This window comes from Heterocephalus glaber, unplaced genomic scaffold, assembly GCF_053883595.1.
Source record: "Heterocephalus glaber isolate CG9 unplaced genomic scaffold, H.glaber_assembly_v1.0 deba00001498, whole genome shotgun sequence".
Taxonomy (NCBI): domain Eukaryota; kingdom Metazoa; phylum Chordata; class Mammalia; order Rodentia; family Bathyergidae; genus Heterocephalus; species Heterocephalus glaber.
The window spans coordinates 5,891,913-5,911,136 of record NW_028258321.1 but is presented as its reverse complement, the minus strand read 5'-3'; the positions used below and the strand labels follow the sequence as shown (position 1 = coordinate 5,911,136).

Sequence of the window (19,224 nt, the reverse complement as noted above, 5' to 3'; positions counted from 1 at the left end):
CTAAATCCCCGGCCCCTGTCGCCTTTTCATTTTAGTCAGTGGGTAGCATCTGTTACATGCCCACTGGGTGTCTCCTCTTACTAGGATATTGCTTGTTCCTCGCAGCTTGTTGACATAGGCACGGCCAGAAGTGAAGAGGCCCTTGCATTTCTTCTTGCTTGGGCCAGGTGGGGACCTCACCCCAGTAGCCCTAAGAGGGCGAAGGGTGAAGAGCAGCTACCTGGATGAGCTCTGGGATGGGCATCCCCGTCCTTACCCCTCTGCACAGTCACTGACGGAAACGGGGCAGGAAAGCATTTGTTTGGATCACAGGTTTCATTTTCCTTTTTTTTTTAATAGGATATATGAGGTATATTTAAAAAATAAATACTCTCTATACCGAACAAGCATGCTTCAAATACAAAATATTTTACACAAAAAAGTAATAACTGACAAACTACCAATATGTTGAACTTAGAAAAAGTACTAAGCTATTTCGTAACTCTTAAAAAAAAAAATGACATTTTTATTATTCAAGCTAACTTACTTCCAAGTTACAAAAGTTACAAAATTTTGGTTTAAAAAATGCTTCTCTATGACTGCCTCGATTTATTTTGCTATGCGATGACAAAAACAAAGTATCTTTGAAATGCTTTGGGTATTTAAATGGATGTTTGTTACATAAATTTATATAAATAACTTTTATATCAGTAACAGGCCAACATATAAACACCCTTTTAGTAGAAACAGGAACCATTAATGATGCAGAATGAAACTTACACTACCTCTCAATTTACATACAGCACAATAAAAAATCTGACCAGGCCAGTGATATTTAAAGAATATGGTTAGTCACGCTCTCCTGGTATTACTGAATATGCTAGTTCTCTCATCAAATGAATAGTACTTCCATTATCTCATATTTTCCTCTATATTCCTTGTCTCCAGGTTGGAATAGCCCTGTGTGGGATATGTAGAAGTGGCCCAGAGCCTGTTGGTCCTATGCTTTTGGTTCGTTCTTCCCAAACAGGTTTCATTTTCTAAGTTAAATTATTTATTTAGATGTTGTTTATTGTAGTTATTTTTAACGTATGTGTATTGGAATTGTACCCAGTTCTTTCACATTATAGGCACACACTCTACTACAGCCCAGGAGCTCTGTAAATTTATGTTAGGGCCGGGGATTTAGCTCAGTGGTTTTGCCGCCTGCTGCACAAGCGCAAGGACCCAAGTTCAATCCTCGGTACCAAAAAAAAAAAATTTATGTTTTAACTGACATATTAAAAATGGTATGTATTGGGCCGGGGATTTAGCTCAGCGGTTTCGCCTCCTGCTGCACAAGCACAAGGACCCAAGTTCTATCTCTGGTACCAAAAAAAAAAAAATGGTACATATTAATGGGGTATGGATGTGATGTTTCAATACATGTATACATTGTATAATGTTTAAACCAGTTTAAACATCTATCTTCCACGGTTATCATTTCTTCATGGTGAAAATATTCAAAATTCTTCTAGCTTTTTGAAGTACACAGTCAGCTAGGCATGGTAGTGCATGTCTGCAGTCCCAGCATTCTGCAAGGCTGAGGCAGGAGGATTACAAATTCAATCTCAGCCAGGACAATTTAGCATGACTCTCTCCTTCAAATAAAAAAGGAAGAGAGGGGGTGGCTAGAGATGTAGCTTAGTGCCAAGGCCTTGGGTTCAATCCCTAGTGCCACCAGAAGGGTACATTGTCTGTAGTCACCCTACTATGCAATAGTATGCCAAAACTTAATTTGTTTGTTTATTTTTGTGATGCTGGGGTTACCCTTGTGCATGCTAGCACTTTAGTGCTAAGCTCCATCCCAGCCCTTTTTGTTTTATTTAAAAATTTTTTTTAGCCCTTTTAATTTTTATCCTGAGGTAGGGTCTCACTAAGTTCCCAGGCTGCCCTCAAAATTGTGATCCTCTTGCCTTAGCCTCCCAAGTAGCTGGGATTATAGCCCCATGCCACCGTGCCTGGTTACACCAGAACTTTTTTTTTCTTTGGTACCGGGGATGGAACTCAGGCCATTGCACTTTCCCGGTAGGCGTGGTGCCAGTGAGCCACATCCCTGGAACCACCCCAGAACTTTCTGCTCCTGTGTAACTGTAAATTAGTGCCCGCCCTTGAGCCTCTCCCCCTACCTCCCCCCACTATTCTCCCCCGGCCTTGGTAACCACCCTTCTGTTTTCCACTTCTGTGAGCCAATCAAAGGTTCTGAAGAGAGTGTTTCGGAAATCGGCAAGATGGTGCAGGTTCCAGCTCAGGGCAGCCACAGAGGAGACTAGAGTGTTTTTCTAGGAAGCTGGAGGCTGCCCTCACCTGACTTCCGGGGAGTGACTGCCCTCTCTGTGCCCTTGATCTTGGAAGTGTGGGACAGCTGAGCCTCGCCTGCCCTGTGCTTGTCAGAAGCCTGCAGCTGTGGCCTTTTCCCCTGTGGCCAGGCAGCTGTGGGTGGGGCATCTCTGGGGCTGTGGAAGAGTTGGCTTCAGTGCCCTTCTGAGAAATTCTGGCTGCCCCTGGTACCACCAGCAGCTCTGACTGCACAGAAACCACAGGGGCCTGACCAAGGCTTGTGAGGCTGGCCGGTTGGAGACTGCTTGTGAGCGCAGGCAGACTCCCTGATGGGTTCTGCCGGGGCAGGCATCTGCTGTGCACGTCAGGCCGGCCAAAGACAGATTTGTGTAAAACTGGCCTCAGTGTCTCAGCTCCATGGTGGAAGCTACACCTCCCTGCGTTGGGAGACCTAGGTCCCACTTCACAAGGGCTGACTTGGTGGTGTGTCCGGCGGCAGCGGGCTTTGGAATTGTTCCGGCCCCCTCTGGGGCTGGAACTGCTGCTTGCCAGCTTCCTGTGGCTACCCCACATGGCTGGTGGAGAGTCTCCTTTTCCCTTCATGTTCCTTGTTGGGCTGTACACCACATGAGTTATTTATTAAAACCCTGGACACAGATTAACTTTTCCACTTATTGTTTAGCATGGCCTCAGTCTCCTGTAGTTGAGAAATGTTAATTTTCTTTCCTCAAAGCTTGGTTTGTAGGAACTTTCTAACACACTCTTTCATCCTCTGGGGTTTCCAACAGAAATCCTGGCCTTCCATACATAGCTGTCTGGGAACTTGGTCCTGTTTGGGCCTGCGAGTTCCTCCCAAAGCTCAGCTCTCTGTGACTGCCTCACTAGGCCACTTGCAAATGGCAGCTCCTGCCCCACCCCAGAGCAGGGGAGGGCAGGTGGGCCTGAAGCTGTGAAGCCCTCCCCCACCCCTCCGCCTTGCCCTCCCTCCCAGACTGGGTCTGGGGCAGCTTTTTGGCTTTGCCCATCCCCTGTGCTTCTGAGGCTGTCTCCTCTCACCCTGTGATCTTCAGGGTTTCAAGAAATTTAGAACATGCAGTAATAATGGCAAACATAGCCCTTACTTTGTATAAGGTACTATTTTCCTTTTTTTGTTGTTTTTTAGACAGAGTTTTGCTACGTACTTCAGACTGGCCTTGAACTCACTATGTAATCCAAGTTGGCCTTGAACTCACTGCAGTTCTCCTGCCTCAGCCTCCTGAGTGCTAGGATTGTAGGCATGCACCACCATGCCAGGCTTGTATAAGGTACTATTGTAAGTGCTTTACAATAATTTACATTTAACCCTCAGAACAACTCTGAGATATATTCTCTTTATTTTATAAAGAGGGAAACTGAGCTTCTGAGATATTAAGGAACCAAGCCACTCAGTCGTAAATAGCTGTTAATGAACCCAGGCGGTGTGCATTGAGGAATGTCCCTCACCTTCCTCTGCCCCTGCAGGGTGAGCGCACAGAGTGCTCTCCAGTTACGCACCAGAGTTCAAAGGTATCTTGGGTTAATGGTTGATTCCCAACTGAACAGTTACCCAGGAAGTGACTCTCCTCCTGGGTGATGGCAGGACAGCTCAGTAGGTGACCGTCATCTCTCAGGTCCAGGCTTCTGCAGCCTCACCGTGGCCATTTCTGAAAAGTTAACAGAAAAGCGTGCAGCTGTTTGAAAGCACAAAGGTGGTGCTGCTGGCGGGTACAGAATTCACCAGGCCGGCCGGCCTCCTGTGCGTCCCCTCCTGTGTGTCCCCTCCTGTGTGTCCCCCTCCTGTGTGTCCCCCTCCTGTGTGTCCCCTCCTGTGTTCCCCTCCTGTGTGTCCCCTCCTGTGTGTCCCCTCCTGTGTGTCCCCCTCCTGTGTGTCCCCTCCTGTGCGTCCCCTCCTGTGTGTCCCCCTCCTGTGTGTCCCCCTCCTGTGTGTCCCCTCCTGTGTGTCCCCTCCTGTGTGTCCCCTCCTGTGTGTCCCCCTCCTGTGTTCCCCTCCTGTGTGTCCCCTCCTGTGTGTCCCCTCCTGTGTGTCCCCCTCCTGTGTGTCCCCTCCTGTGCGTCCCCTCCTGTGCGTCCCCTCCTGTGTGTCCCCCTCCTGTGTGTCCCCCTCCTGTGTGTCCCCTCCTGTGTGTCCCCTCCTGTGTGTCCCCCTCCTGTGTGTCCCCCTCCTGTGTGTCCCCTCCTGTGTTCCCCTCCTGTGTGTCCCCTCCTGTGTGTCCCCTCCTGTGTGTCCCCCTCCTGTGTGTCCCCTCCTGTGCGTCCCCTCCTGTGTGTCCCCCTCCTGTGTGTCCCCCTCCTGTGCGTCCCCTCCTGTGCGTCCCCTCCTGTGTGTCCTCCTCCTGTGTGTCCCCTCCTGTGCGTCCCCTCCTGTGTGTCCCCCTCCTGTGTGTCCCCCTCCTGTGTGTCCCCTCCTGTGTGTCCCCTCCTGTGTGTCCCCCTCCTGTGTGTCCCCTCCTGTGCGTCCCCTCCTGTGCGTCCCCCTCCTGTGCGTCCCCCTCCTGTGCGTCCCCTCCTGTGCGTTCCCCTCCTGTGCGACCCCTCCTGTGCGTCCCCTCCTGTGCGTCCCCTCCTGTGCGTCCCCTCCTGTGTGTCCCCCTCCTGTGCGTCCCCTCCTGTGCGTCCCCTCCTGTGTGTCCCCCTCCTGTGCGTCCCCTCCTGTGCGTCCCCCCCTGTGTGTCCCCCTCCTGTATGTCCCCTCCTGTGCGTCCCCTCCTGTGCGTCCCCCTCCTGTGCATCCCCCTCCTGTGCGTCCCCCTCCTGTGTGTTCCCCTCCTGTGCGTCCCCTCCTGTGTGTCCCCTCCTGTGTGTCCCCTCCTGTGTTCCCCTCCTGTGTGTCCCCTCGAGAGGTGGCTGGCATCGGCCCCAGAGCGTGTCTCATGTCTCAGCTGTGAGCAGGGCAGCCAGTCTTCCTCTGTGGTGCTGGGTGGGTGGAGGGGCCGCCCCAGCCTTCCAGGACCTCACGGCTGGCCATCTAGCTCATCAGGTGTCTGCAGGGCCGCTCTGGCAGACTCCTTTCTGATAGGAAGACATAATGCCTTCCAGGAGGGAATCTTCTACCCTGTTTTTTGGTTGGTTGTTTGTTTTATGGTGCCAGGGGTTTAACTCAAGGCCTTTGCACTGAGCTACATTCCCAGCCAATTTTTTTTCTTCATTTTGAGACAGGATCTCACTAAGTTGCCCAGACTCAAATTTGCAACCCTCCTGCCTCAGCCTCCCAGAGTGCTGGGATTACAGGCATGTACCACTATGATTAGCCTCCTCTGCTCTTGTATCAGTGCAGATAGTCATTTAAAAAAACATTTTAATTCTTTTAATGATTTTTTTTTTTTGTACCAGGGATCGAACTCAGGTCCTTGTGCTTTCGCGGCAGGCAGTGGAACCACTGAGCTAAATCCCCAGCCTTCTGCTCAGTTTTTATAAGCCTAACACTGCTCTAAAAAAATTGTCTGTTGGGCCGGGGATTTAGCTCAGTGGTTTTGCCGCCTGCTGCGCAAGCGCAAGGACCTGAGTTCAATCTCTGGTACCAAAAAAAAAACAAACCTGAGCAGAGAGTTTGGGGGTGTGAGGTTCAGTGATAGAGCACATGATTCATATTCATGAGACCATGGATTCAAAAAAATAAAAGACAAAACAAAAGAAAAAGGAATTGGAGTTCTCATAGAACTTCCTGTCTCCTCTGTTTATAGTTTCCCCTGTTATTAATGTCTTGCATTATTATTGTGGTACATTTGCATTTTTTGATACCAGGGATTGAACTCAGGACCTTGTGCTTGTGAGGCAGGTGCGGTGCCACTGAGCTAAATCTCCAGCCCCAGTGTGGTACATTTGTTGCAATTGATGAACTTGTCTGTCTGTCTGTCTCGCGCTCTCTCTCTCTCTTGTTTTGAGACAGGGTCTCTGTATGTAGCCCAGGCTGGCCTTGAACTCCTGGTGATCCTCCTCTCTCAGCCTCCAGAGTGCTGGGATCACAGGGGTGCACCACCATGCCTGGCTAATGCTGATTTCTATAAACAATTCATAGTGACTGATGCTGTCCCAAGTGTTTGTACATCTACTTTCTATGAGTTTCTTCACTTTGGGACTGTCATCTTCCAAGGCTTCCCTGCTACCTGGTTAATTTCTAAATTAGCTTGCCCCTGCTGTTAGTGTTTCCAGATTCTGAAAGCAGAACATTTGCTTGGGAAGGCAGCCCCTACCCCTTGCCATGTTACTTCAGCTACATCCATTTTTCCCTCCGTGACTTCTCACAGCAGTGCCTCTGACTGTTGGTTGGCCACTTCCCCGTTAATACCTAGGTCCTTGAAACACAAGTCACAGCTTTACTTTCACACATGGTAGTAGTCCTGACAGTTGTTCTTCTTTTTGCTTTTTCTTTCTTTTCTTTCTCTTTTTTGGTCCTAGAGATCGAACTTGGGACCTTTAGCTTGCGAGGCAGGTGGCAGAACCACTGAGCTTAATTCCATAGCCCCACTGTGTTTTTCTTTTAAGACAAAAGATGTGAATGTAGGAGTTGTCATTTCTAGACTACAACCTCAGTGTTCAGGTTTAGCTGCAGTGTTGGCGCTTGTGGTAAAGCAGTGGGTGTGGGGTTGTGGCTTGGGCGCGCGTCGCTAAGAGGCCGCCATCACTGCCCCGTGGCTTGCCCTAACCCCTCTCCTCTCCAGTCTGCTCTGCTGGATTTCCACCCTCCTGGAGCCTGCCTGGCAGTTTTTCATTCTTGTAACCAGGGTTTTTGCATAGAGAAAAGTCCAGAAGGAGGGCAGTAGCTGAGCACGGAGCCCTTGGAGAGAGCTGGATGGGATGAGGGAGAAACCCCACCTTTGTACCTGGCAGTGTTTCATACCTGATAAGTACTTGTTTATTCCTGTAAGGTTGTTTTTTTTTTTTTTTTTTGGTACCAGGGATCGAACTTGGGTCCTTGCGCTTGCGCGGCAGGCGGCGGAAACCACTGAGCTAAATCCCTGGCCCTATTCCTATAAGTTTTTAGAGCATGTTATATAGATGTCCAGCGCCGTTAAGTGATTGGGGCCCACCATGGATAGTCATGGGTGTTATATTCTTACGGGAAAAATATGTGAAAAATAGTTTCAGTTTTAGATGCTAGGCACTGGACACAGGAGCTGTGTTGAAAGTAAAGCAGGGGTGTGGTGTTGGGGGTAGGCAGGAGTAGCGACGGAGGTGGGTAAAGAGGGTGTGTTTGCATTGCTCAGCACTGGCTCCCCTGGAAGCTTGGGTTGAAGCCTCAGTAACAAGGTAGCAGCCAACACCTCACGTTGTACAGCTCTGGGGCACTGGTCATATTCTCTGTGGAGTTGGTCCTCCTGGAGCTGTCAGTGTTGGCAGCCCTGTCACCCAGCCTGTAGAGATGCCAGCACTGGAGACAGCTTGGGTAAAGGCCCCGAGGCGGGAGGGACCCAAAGGTGTTGCAGGAGCAGAAGGAAGGCCACCGTGGTAAGAGGAAAGGACAGGGTGACAAGGTGAGGCTGAGTGTGAAGCCAGGGTAAAGAACATGACATTCAGGAGTTGGGGACTTAGCTCGGTGGTTCTGCTGCCTGCCTCACAAGCACAAGGTCCTGAGTTGGATCCCTGGTACCAAAAAAAAAAAAAAGAACATGACATTCAGTACGTTCTCTGTTGACTGATAGGGGAAGCAAAGGATTGATGTAGTGGGGGCGAGAATGGATTTTGGGAATCTTTTCCAGGGGTAGGGACATCACCACTAAATGGGGGCAGAGGAGCCTAGTTGGGTAATGCCACTACTTGTGTGCGTGTGTGTGTGTGTGTGTGTGTGTGTGTGTGTGTGTGTGGTACTGGGGATTGAACCAAAGGCCTTCACACTGAGCTACATCCTCAGCCCTTTAAAAAAATTTTTTTTTTTGGGCCGGGGATGTAGCTCAGTGGTTTCGCCGCCTGCTGTGCAAGTGCAAGGACCTGAGTTCAATCCCCGGTACCAAAAAAAAAAAAAAATTTTTTTTTGAGACAGGGTCTCTCTCTAAATTGCCCAAGCTGGGCTTGAACATGCCATCCTCCTGCCTCAGCTTTCTAGAGTGATGGAATTACTGGCGTGTACCACCAGACCTAGATATGGTTCTGCTTCTTTAAAAAGGAAATGGGATTGAGCTCAGTGGCAATGTGCCTGCCTCGCAAGCACAAGGTCCTGAGTTCAATCCCTGGTACAAAAAAAAAAAAATTAAAAAAGAAACAGCAAAAGTGGCTCAAAGGAAATGGCATTAAGGTATTTAACTCTGACTTTGATAGTGACTAAGAGGGAGGCTCATTGCTTTTTAATAGTCTTATCTCATCAGTGTCTCGGCTTGATTAGCTCTTTGAGAGGCAATGGGAATGTTATCATCATACAGCACTACTTAACTATGATATGATGTGCAGGATACACAGAGGTACTGTCCTTGCCCTTGGGGAACGAGATGTGGAAAGATTTGTTCCTGTACTGTGTTGCAGATGTCTCGATCCTCTGGGGCAGCTGGCTTCCCAGAGTCGGAGGATGGTGGCCTTTGAGGTCAGGGAAAAGGCCTTGGGCTGCACACCTGCCTGCAGAGCACTCACTCCGCACATCAGTCTGTGATTCTGCTGCCCCTGGCACAGCTTGCTTTCTTCATTTATGGAGACTTTGTAAAGATGTTGCTTTAAGGGCCGAAGATTTAGCTCAGTGGTGCTGCTGCCTGCCTCACAAGTGCACGGTCCTTAGTTCAATCCCTGGTACCAAAAAAAAAAAAAAAGATGTTGCTTTAAGCTGAAGCCCAGAGTGGGCGCCATCAGAATTCCTGTAGACCCCAGACTGGCTTGGGGTCCCCCTGAGGCTGACCCTCTGGTTCTTTGGAGGTGGCTGGGAGCAGAGGTGAGAAGGCACGGCAGAGCTTCCACCACCTTCTATGGAGGGGCTGCTGCCTCTGCTGTGCACTTTCCTGATTCAGTGTCTCAGGCTGGCAAACTCCGCTCACTGCAAGTCTGGAATAGAGTTAAGCTGCCCAAGAGTTGGGAGTCCCAAGAGTCTGTTCAGCTGGAACAGACTCAGTCCTGGGAGCTACTGTTTTTAATTTGAGAAGGGTTGTGGGAATACAGTCCTTGTCCCCAAGGAGCCTCAGGAAAGAGTTAATCGAATGCAGCCCATGGCTGTCTTAGTTTCTTCACTGCTGGGACAAAATACCCGACATCCACAACTTAAGGAGGAGAGGTTTATTCTGGCTCATAGTTTGTAGAGGTTTCAGTCCATAGTTGGCCTGCTCTGAGGTGGAGCAGCATGGCAGAGGGGCCTGGCAGAAGAAAAACAGCGTTTGGCATGGTGGCAAGGAACAGAGAAGGGGGAGGGAGACCCTTCAGGCCACACCTCCAGCAACCCACCCCCTCCAAGCAGGCATCCCCTCCCAGATCACAGTTACCTATAAACTCGAAAGTGGACAAATCCAGATCCACAGATGGGTGAGGGTTACACCCCTGTGGTCCAGTCACTTCCCTGAAGCCCCACCGATGAGCACAGGAGGCTTTAGGGGATGTGTAGATACAAACCACAACACATGCGTTCCACAGACCTGGTTGGGGGGTGTAGAGGAAAGAAAGCATGTGAGGCTTATTTGAAATTCGAGAGCAGAGGTGGGTGGCTGCTGGCTGCAGATTTATCACACTCCTGGCTCCCAGTGTGAGCACAGTGCCAGCTGATGGACTTTCTCTCCATGGTGCTGTGGATCTTATGCATGCTAGGCAAGTGCTCTACCACTAAGCCACAGCCCCACCTCTAGGCTGGTATGGTTTTTCTTTTCTTCCTCCTCCTTTTTTTTTTTTTTTAATACAAAATGACAATATGACTGAAGTTTTTAAAAATCTTTAAAAATTTTTTGGTTTTAAAAGACTGAGTCTCATTATGTAGTTCAGGCTGGCCTTGAACTTACTGTGTAGCCCAGGCTGGCCTTGGAGTGTGGCGATCTTTCTGCCTCAGCCTCCCAACTGCTGGGATTTCAGGTGTGGCCTCTATGCCTGGCTAAAAAAATCTTATCCCTTTCAGATTAAAGTATAAACATATTTCAAAACCACTAGGGGCCAGGGATTTAGCTCAGTGGTTCTGGCACCTGCCTTGCAAGTTCAAGGTCCCGAGTTAGATCCCCGGTACCAAAAAAAAAAACAAAACCACTTGTAAGTTGTACTGCTTATTATCATACTTGGGTTGTCACCAAACACCATTTCCATTAATAACAGAGCCTCCATGGGCTGGAGATGTAGCTCAGTGGTGCCTCAAGGTCCTGAGTTCAATCCTCCGTACCATCAAAAAAAAGTAGAGTCTCCATAACTCTGAATTCTTAAAAATGAAAGCATCCTTACTGCAAGTGTTTATTTAGTGATTGTTTGCTGAATTCCACTGTAATGCCTGTCACTCAGAGTGGGCAGCAGTCAGGAAGTCTCAGGCCTGGTCTGAGGGCTCCGGGAAACTGGGTGAAGCCTTACAGTGAGGCAGCTCTCAATGACTGGGCCCACAGAAGCCCGAGTTGGGAGTCAGGACGTCCCTGGCACCCTGAGGTGCTTTCCGAAGTGAGCACAGGGACCCTTCCTGTGAGCACTAAGGAAAGGAGCGGTGAGCTTCTGTGGAGGGCGTGCGTTGGGCCCCTAAAGGTCCTGTACCACCCTGTGGGTCAGTTTCCTTTACCCTAGTCACAGAGATGTGGGAACCTGGGCACACGGCAGTGAAGTTGCCCCGGGTCAGCCAGAAGGTGGTGGGGCTGGGCTCAGCACCAGCTCCGGCGGCCTTGGCAGCCTGCAGCCTGCAGCCTGCATTCTCTCCCACCTCACTGTGCTCTTTGGCCTCTCAGCGCACACGCACGGTCCTGGAGCACTCTGCTCTATGCAATTTCTACTCTAAGTCTGCCCTGGGACCTCCGGAGGGCCCGGAGATGAGATCGGAGACTGCTGGACGTCTGCCTTCCTTCCTGCCCAGGCTCAGCCCTAACCTTGGACTGGCCTTGCATCCCCTGGGCCTTCTCCACAGGCTTTAGTCACGCTGGCCTCGAACTCGGCCTCCTGAATAGCTGGGACCACAGGCTTGCACCCAGCTATGCAAATGTTTTAAAATCATACATTGTGTTAACTTCTGTTTCATGCTTTTTTCACGACCATTTGTGGTGAAGTGTACATAATATGCAATTTATCATCTTAGCCACTTTTAGGTCTACAGTTCAGTGGACATTCACACTGGTGTGCAACCATTACCACCTTCCTGTTTTGGAAATTTTTAATCTTCCTAAAGCAAAATTCTATACCTATTAAATAATGACAACCCCTCTCCCCTTCTCCACCTCCCCTAGTCTATGGAAACCACTATTTTATTTTCTCTCTCTCATGATTATCTAGGTACCTCATGTAAGTGGAATCATACAGTATTTGTTTTCCTTGTCTGGTTTTTTCCCTTAGCATAATGTCTTCAGTGCTCATCCATGTTGTAAGTGTCAGAGTGTCCTTCTTTTGTGTCCTCCTTTTTTTGAGACAGGGTCTCACTATGTATAGTTCAGGCTGGCCTCGAACTCATTATGTAGTTCAGGGTGACCTCCAACTTGTGGCGATCCTCCTGCCTCAGCCTCTCCTGGGATCATAGGCATGTGCTACTACGCGTGGCTTAGAATGTCCTTTTTTAAGGCTGAATAATACTTTCTGTCTACACATTTTTTCACCCACTCGCTCATCAGTAGGCTCTTGGGTTTTCTACCTTTGGCTGTTGTGAGTAATGCTGCTGTGATGTTTGGTGTACAGGTATCTGCTTACATTTCTGCTTTCCATCTTTTGAGTATGTATCCTGAAGTGGAATTGCTGGATCATGTGATAATTATATGTTTAATTTTTTGAAGAGCCACCAGCAGTGCACAAGGGTTCATGTCACAACCATGTGAAAATCAGTCATTTTCATTTTTACCCCAGAGTTCACAGTAGATGAAAAGCAGAAGGTACAGGCTCTAGAGTGGGGCCAGATGTTCCTGCTCCTCCTCACCAGGCTGAGGCAGAGAGAGCCCTGTGGTTTTCAGAGCTCACAGATGAATCTCTGTTTTCCTGCCAGCCCTTGACCTACCACATGGTGCATCAGGATTATACAGTCCTCCTGCTGGTAGAACATGTAAATGGTTTCTAAATGTTACTCTCATAAATACTGCTGAATGTTTATGTCAAGGGTTTTTTCCAAATGCAAGGTGATTTCCTTAGGATGAATGCTCAGAACTGGTCACCACACTGTGAAATAGTAGCTGGTGCTGAAGTGGCAAATACTGTGTCCCAGGAACTGATTTATGTGTTTTGAACATGTCATGTATTAACTAATTTAAGTAGCTACTATGATCTCTGTGAGTCGTGTTTGTTCTGCGGTACTGGGATTAAACCCAGGGACACCCTACCACTGAGCTACATCCCTGGCCCTTAAAAAAATTTTTTTTTCCGGGTGTGGTGACACACTTCTGTAATCCCAGCACTTGGGAAGCTGAGGCAGGAGGATCCCTGGGAGGTCAAGGCCAGCCTGGGCTACATAGTGAGACCATCTCAACCCCCGCCCCCCAAATTTGTTTTTGGAGACAGGGTATTGCTGAATTGCTCAGGCTGGCTTTGAATTTGTGATCCTCCTGTCTCAGCTTTCCAAGTAGCTGTGATTTCAGATGTGTACCTTTTTGCCTGAATAGACCTTTGTGGGTTTTTTTTGTTGTTGTTGTTGTTGTTTTGGTACTGGGGATTGAACTCAGGACCTTGCCCTTTCGAGGCACCTGTTTTTGTTTTTTTGAGACAGGGTCTTGGTATGTAGTTCAGGCTGGTCTTGAACTCACTGTGTAGCCCAGGGTGACCTCTAACTCACAGCAATCCTCCTGCCTCAGCCTCCCGAGTGCTGGGATTACAGGTGTGTGCCACCACATCCCTCTGTTTTTTGAGAGGACTCACTGTTTGTCCCACGCTAATCTTGAACTCCTGGGATGAGGTGACCCTCTTGCCTCAACCTTGGATGTAGCTGGAACTATAGGCAGGTGCCACCTTGGCCAGATTTTTTTTTTTTCTTTCGGTACTGGGGATTGAACTTGGGAACTTGCACTTGTGAGGCAGGTACTAGAATCACTGAGCTAAATTCCCGGCCCTAGATTTTTTTAATAGACTTTTTAGAGCAGTTTTAGGTTTTTAGCAAAGTTGAGCAGGAGATAGGGTTGCTATATTATCCCTTCCTCACCCTCCAACCAACCCACACACATGAGCACCCTTTCTCTGTGTCTCCATCTATTAAGTACCGTGGGTATGTACCGATACCCACAATTTCAAAACTCTACCTAAGGAGTTCATTCTAGCCTGCCCTTTTCTTTTTCTTTTTTTGGTACCGGGAATCAAACTCAGGACCTTGTGCTTGCAAGGCAGGTGTTGGAACCACTGAGCTAAATCCCCGGCCCCCTTTTCTTTTTTATATATTTCTGACTCTGACACATCTTCACCAGTTTCTAGTTTCTGACAGTGAGAGACACCTGACTCCTCTCGTCTATGCATGTGCAGAATTACTGACCCACACTGATGCAAAAAGTAAACCAGCTAACCAGAGGTCAGTATTTGTTCATGTTCTTTCTGTCTTTAGCCAGTGAACTATGTACAAAACTTACTGGGGTTACTTCTTTTTTCCCCCTTCTTCAATGTGGTTGTATTGTTAATTTGAAATATGTTAAATTCATTAATTTCTGTATGTATTTCATTTTAGCATTTTCTTCCATCCTCATTGGTTCTCTTTTGTTAAGTGTATGAAAATACTGCACGAACTCCAAAGTGAGAACTCTATTTAGAAAAATACCAGCCTACCCCTGCAGTCCTTCCGACCTCAGTCCCACCTGCTGTGTGTCTTAGCTTCTGATTTATCCTCCCTTTATGGCTTCTTGCACAAATGAACACATGCCGCATGGGTGTCTTTTCTTATTTTCTCTTTTTTCTTCCTTGAAAGCAAACTGTAACATTCCTTTGCCTTTTTACTTGATAGTATCCTGATCAGCTTATTATAGAGTGCTTTATTCTTACCCTAAGCCACTCATCTAAATATAAATTGTTTTTTTTGTTTTGGCTTTTTTTGTGGCTACTTGGGCTCGTACTCATGATCTTGCACTTGCAAGGCAGATGCGGTGCCACTGAGCTAAATCCCTGGGCCTTAAATAAAAATTTTTTTAAAATTAAAAAAAAGTCCCCACTGTCCTACGAATGGGCATTTTGGTGGTTTCCAGGATTTTGTAATTACAGATTCTTAGAAATGGGAAACAGGGCCTGGGATTTAGCTCAGTGGTTCCACCCCCTGACTCGCAAGCCCAAGGTCCCGGATTTGATCCCCGGTACCAAAAGAAAAAAAGAAATGGCAAACACATATGGAGTTTTGCTAGGTATTGCTAAATTCCTCCATGAAGGTTGCACTAATTTGTACCAGACCAGTAACACATGAGAATGCCTGTTTTCCCTGTACCCTTGCCAATAGGAATTGACATCAGACTTTTTGAAATTTTGGCCAGCCTGATAGGTGAGAATGGTTCTTTTAATTTGCATTTAAAAAAATTATGAATGAGGTTGAGCATTTTGTCAAGGGCTCAAGAGACACACACAGTTGTGTGTAGCTTAACAGGGATCAGTCAGGCCATTTCCCTGTTGTGTGTATTCCACAGAGCGAGTTACACGGCCTGTTACATGCAGAGGCCACACTGTGGAGTCTGGTCCTCCGAGGCTGCAAACCTGTGCAGCAGCTTGCTGTACTGAAAATCTTAGCAGGTGCAAGACAGTGGTGTTTGTGTACCTGAACACGGAAACAGTACCGAAAGAATCTGGTAAAAAGATAGAAGATGACAGCTGCACAGGGAGCTTGGTCTGCATGGAGCGTGAGGACTGGAGTTGCTCTGGGTGACTTGAAGAGTGGGTAGCGAGGGAACTGGGAGGCTGCAAGTAGATCGTGCCCCCTGGAGATCTTTTATTTATTTTTGGTACTGGGAATCGAACTCAGGACCTTGCACTTTCAAGGCAAGCGGCAGCACCACTGAGGTAAATCCCTGGCCCCTGGACCTTTTAAACCCTGGGCACACAGGCAACACTAAATTCACAAAAAGCATTTTCTTTCACCAATAATTGACCTTAGGTTACTGTAATTTTTTTGAATTTATTTTTAAATTAAATTTTATTTTATCCTATTCCCCCCTCAAGCCCCCTCTCCTCCTTTGTACAAAAGCTTTGTTTCCATTTTTTCCTTCTGTTCTCACTTTTTTCTTGTCCCTTCCTTTCTCCCTCCCCCGTCCCTTGTTCCTCTTCCCATTTGAACACTTTCTTCCCATTTCCCAACATCCATTATACATTTCAGTCCTTATTTCCACTTTCAGCTTCTTATACCAGAGAAACAATTCAGTATTTAAACACGTGTATCTGATTTATTTCACTTAAGATTATGGTCTCAGGGTGCATCCATTTAGCTATAAATGTCTGAAGCTCATCCTTTATGGCAGAGTAGTACTCCGTTGTATAAAAAAACCCACATCTTCTTTATCCATTCATCAGTTGATGGGCACTTGGGTTGTTTCTAAGATTTAGCTATTACAAATTGTGCCACTAGAAACATGAGTGTGCATATATTGCTGTGGTATGATGCTTTTTTTTTTTTTTGTACCAGGAATTGAATTCAGGACCTTGCGCTTGTAAGGCAGGTGCGGCACCACTGAGCTAAATCCCCAGCCCAGTGGTATGGTGCTTTTAGTTCTTTCAGGAACATACCAAGGAGGGGAATAGCTGGGTCAGATGGACCCTCTAGTTTTAGTTTTTTGAGAAATTGCCACACTGATTTCCACAGTGGTTGCACCAGTCCTTACTCCCACCGACAGTGGAGCAGGGTTTCTTTCTCCCCACAACCTCGCCAGCATTAGTTATTGGTTGATTTCTTGGTAGCAGCCATTCTTTCTGGGGTGAGATGGAAATTTAGCGTTGGTTTTTTTTTAATTTTTTTTTTAGCATTGTTTTGATTAGCATTTCACAAATGACCAGTGGTGTTGAACATTTTTTCATATATTTATTTGCTGTTTCTAATTCTTCACCTGAGAAGTGTCTATTCATTTCAGATGCCCATTTTTGCATTGGGTCTTTAAATTTTGGGGAGGTCTGATTCTTTTGAGTTCTTTATATATTCTAGATGATAGTCCTTTATCTGAATAGCTGGTAAAAATTTGTCCCACTCTGTGGGTTGTCTCTTCACTCTGTTGGTGGTTTCTCTTGCTGCTCAAAAGCTTTTTACTAAGATGAGGTCCCGGTTGTTGATTCTTTGTAGTATTTCCTGTGCGGTCTGGGTTTTGTTCATGAAGTCTTTGCCTGCTCCTATGTCCTCAAGCGTCTGCCTGTTTGTCTTCCAGCAGATTTAGTGTTTCTGTTTTAATATTTTGTTCTTTGATCCATTTTGATTTTAGGTTAGTACATGGTGAAAGATACGGGTCTAGTTTCAATCTTAGTCATGTGGAAAGGCAGTTTTTCCAGCACCATTTATTATAGAGGGTTTTTTTCCAGAAAAGGTATTTGGCTCTTTTGTGAAAGATAAGGTGGTTGAGTGTGTCTGGAGTTGTTCCTGCACCCTCTAGTCTGTTCCATTGATCCTCAGGTCTGTTCTTTTGCCAGTACCATGCTGTTTTTATCACAGTAGCTTTGTAGTAATTTAAAGTCAGGGATTGTGATACCCCCTGCTTTGCCTTTCTTGCCCAGAATTGCCTTTGCTATTCTAGGTCTCTTCTGGTTCCAAATGAATTTTAGGATTGTTTTTTCTAATTCTGTGAGCTATGCTGTTGGGATTTTGATTGGAATTGCATTGAATCTGTATAACAATTTTGGAAGTATGGCCATTTTCACTGTATTGGTTCTTAGTATCCAAGAGCAAGGGATATCTTTCCATTTTCTGATATCCTCTTCAATCTCCTTCAGAGTACTGTAGTTTTCAATGTAGAAGTGTTTTACTTCCTTTGTTAGATTGATTCCTAGGTATTTCAGTTTTTTTGGATGCTATTGGGAAAGAGATTGTTTCTCTAATTTCTCTCTGTGTAATGTTTTTACTTCATAAACTTTTTTTTTTTTTGAGGCAGAGTCTCACTGTGTAGTTCAGGTTGGCCTTGAACTCGCTATGTAGCCCAGGTCAGTGAGGTTGATGGTCCTGACCCTGTGTTGGCCTAGGCTCATGTGTGGGTCTCACTGTGTAGCCCAGGCTGGCCTTGAACTCACCACGATCCTCCTGCCTCAGCCTCCCAAGTGCTGGGATTACAGGTGTGCACCATGATGCCAGGCAATTACTTTATAAACTTTTTAACTTTAAAAAACCTTTTGGACTCATCTATTTTCTGTTTAAACAATTTTTTATTTTTTTAAACTTTTAAAATTTTTGGCTGGAACTCTGGCTGTGTAGCTCAGCAATAGAACACATGCTCAGCATGCTTGAGGCCAGGGCCTCTAGGTTCAATTTCTAGTATCAAAAAACAAAACAGAAAAACTTTTTTGTTAAATACTAAGACACAGCTGGGTGTGGTGGTGCATACCCACAATCCCAGTACTTAGGAGGCTGAGGCAGGAAGATTGCTGTGAGTTCAAGACCAGTGTGGACTACACAGTGAGACCCACTCATGAGCCTAGGCCAACACGGTCTGGATCGGCAACTTCACTAACCCGTCTGCACACCTTGTCCCAGTGGAGGGCCTTGTTGGGGGGAGTGGGCACCATGCACGGAGCTTTCCCCTCCTCTGATAACAGGGCCTCTGAGGCTCTGCTTCCTCCAGCATTTAGGTGATGCCAGCTTTCTTTTCTTCTCTTTTTTTTAAAAATTCATATACCATGAAATTTACCCTATTAAAGTATACAGTTCAGTGGTTTTTAGTATGTTTATAAGGTTGTGCATGGGATGGGGATTTAGCTCAGTGGTTTCGCCACCTGCCCTGCAAGCGCAAAGACCGGAGTTCGATCCCCGGTACCGGAAAAAAAAAAAAAAAAAAAAAAAGAAGGTTGTGCAACCATCACCACTATCTAATTGTAGAACATTTCCATCACCTCAAAAACAAATTCTGGACCCACAAGCAAATTGCTGTCCTCTCCCTCCTTACCCCAGTCTCTGCCAGCTCCTGATTACTTTCTGTCTATGTGGATTTGTCTTGTGGACCCTTCATAAAAAGGCCTCGTGTTTTCAGGGTTCGTCTGTGTTTTAGCAGTTATCACCGTACCATTTCTTTTTATTGCCAAATAATATTTTATTGTAAATTTTTTTAGAAACACTTTTTTTTTGGCACCAGAGATCGAACTCGGGTCCTTGTGCTTGCAAGACAGGCGGTGGAACCACTTGAGCTAAATCTCCGGCCCATAGAAACACATTTTTTAAAACAAATTTTATTTTATCCCATTCCCCCCTTCCACCCTCTCCCTTCCCTATGTATGAAAACTGTTTCCATTTTTCCTTCTATTTTCATTTTTTTTCTTGTCCTTTCCTTCCTTTCTCCCTTTGTTGTAAATTATACCTTTTTTTTTTGGTACCAGGGATCGAACTCAGGTCCTTGCTCTTGCAAGGCAGGCAGTGGAACCACTGAGCTAAATCCCTGGCCCTTCTTATTTTGTTTATTCATTCTCCAGTTGATGGACATTTGGGTTGCTTTCATTTTTTAGCTATTATGAATAGTGCTTTTAGGAACACTGGTGTATAAGTTTTTGTGTGAACATGGTTTTTTTGGGGGGGGTGGAAATACAAATCTAACTTTATTTTATTTTATTTATTTATCTTTTTTGGTACCGGGGATTGAACTCGGGTCCTTGCACTTGCGAGGCAGGGGCCGGAACCACTGAGCTAAATCCCTGGCCTCTAACTTTATTTTAAAAGAATAAATTTTAATAAATTTAATAAATTTTTTTATTTTGCTC

The 19,224-nt window shown here is 46.6% G+C and overlaps 2 protein-coding genes across 9 annotated transcripts in view; both read left to right on the top strand.

Moving 5' to 3' along the window:
• Sufu (SUFU negative regulator of hedgehog signaling) overlaps nt 1-19,224 on the top strand; it is a 129,641-nt gene that overhangs the window by 7,465 nt on the left and 102,952 nt on the right. The window lies entirely within an intron of this gene.
• LOC147825494 (uncharacterized) lies at nt 3,585-5,746 on the top strand. The gene is made up of 2 exons (XM_087185719.1): nt 3,585-3,610; nt 4,048-5,746. Exons 1-2 carry the CDS (start codon nt 3,585-3,587, stop codon nt 5,348-5,350), a joined length of 1,329 nt encoding a protein of 442 aa, XP_087041845.1. The 3' UTR covers nt 5,351-5,746.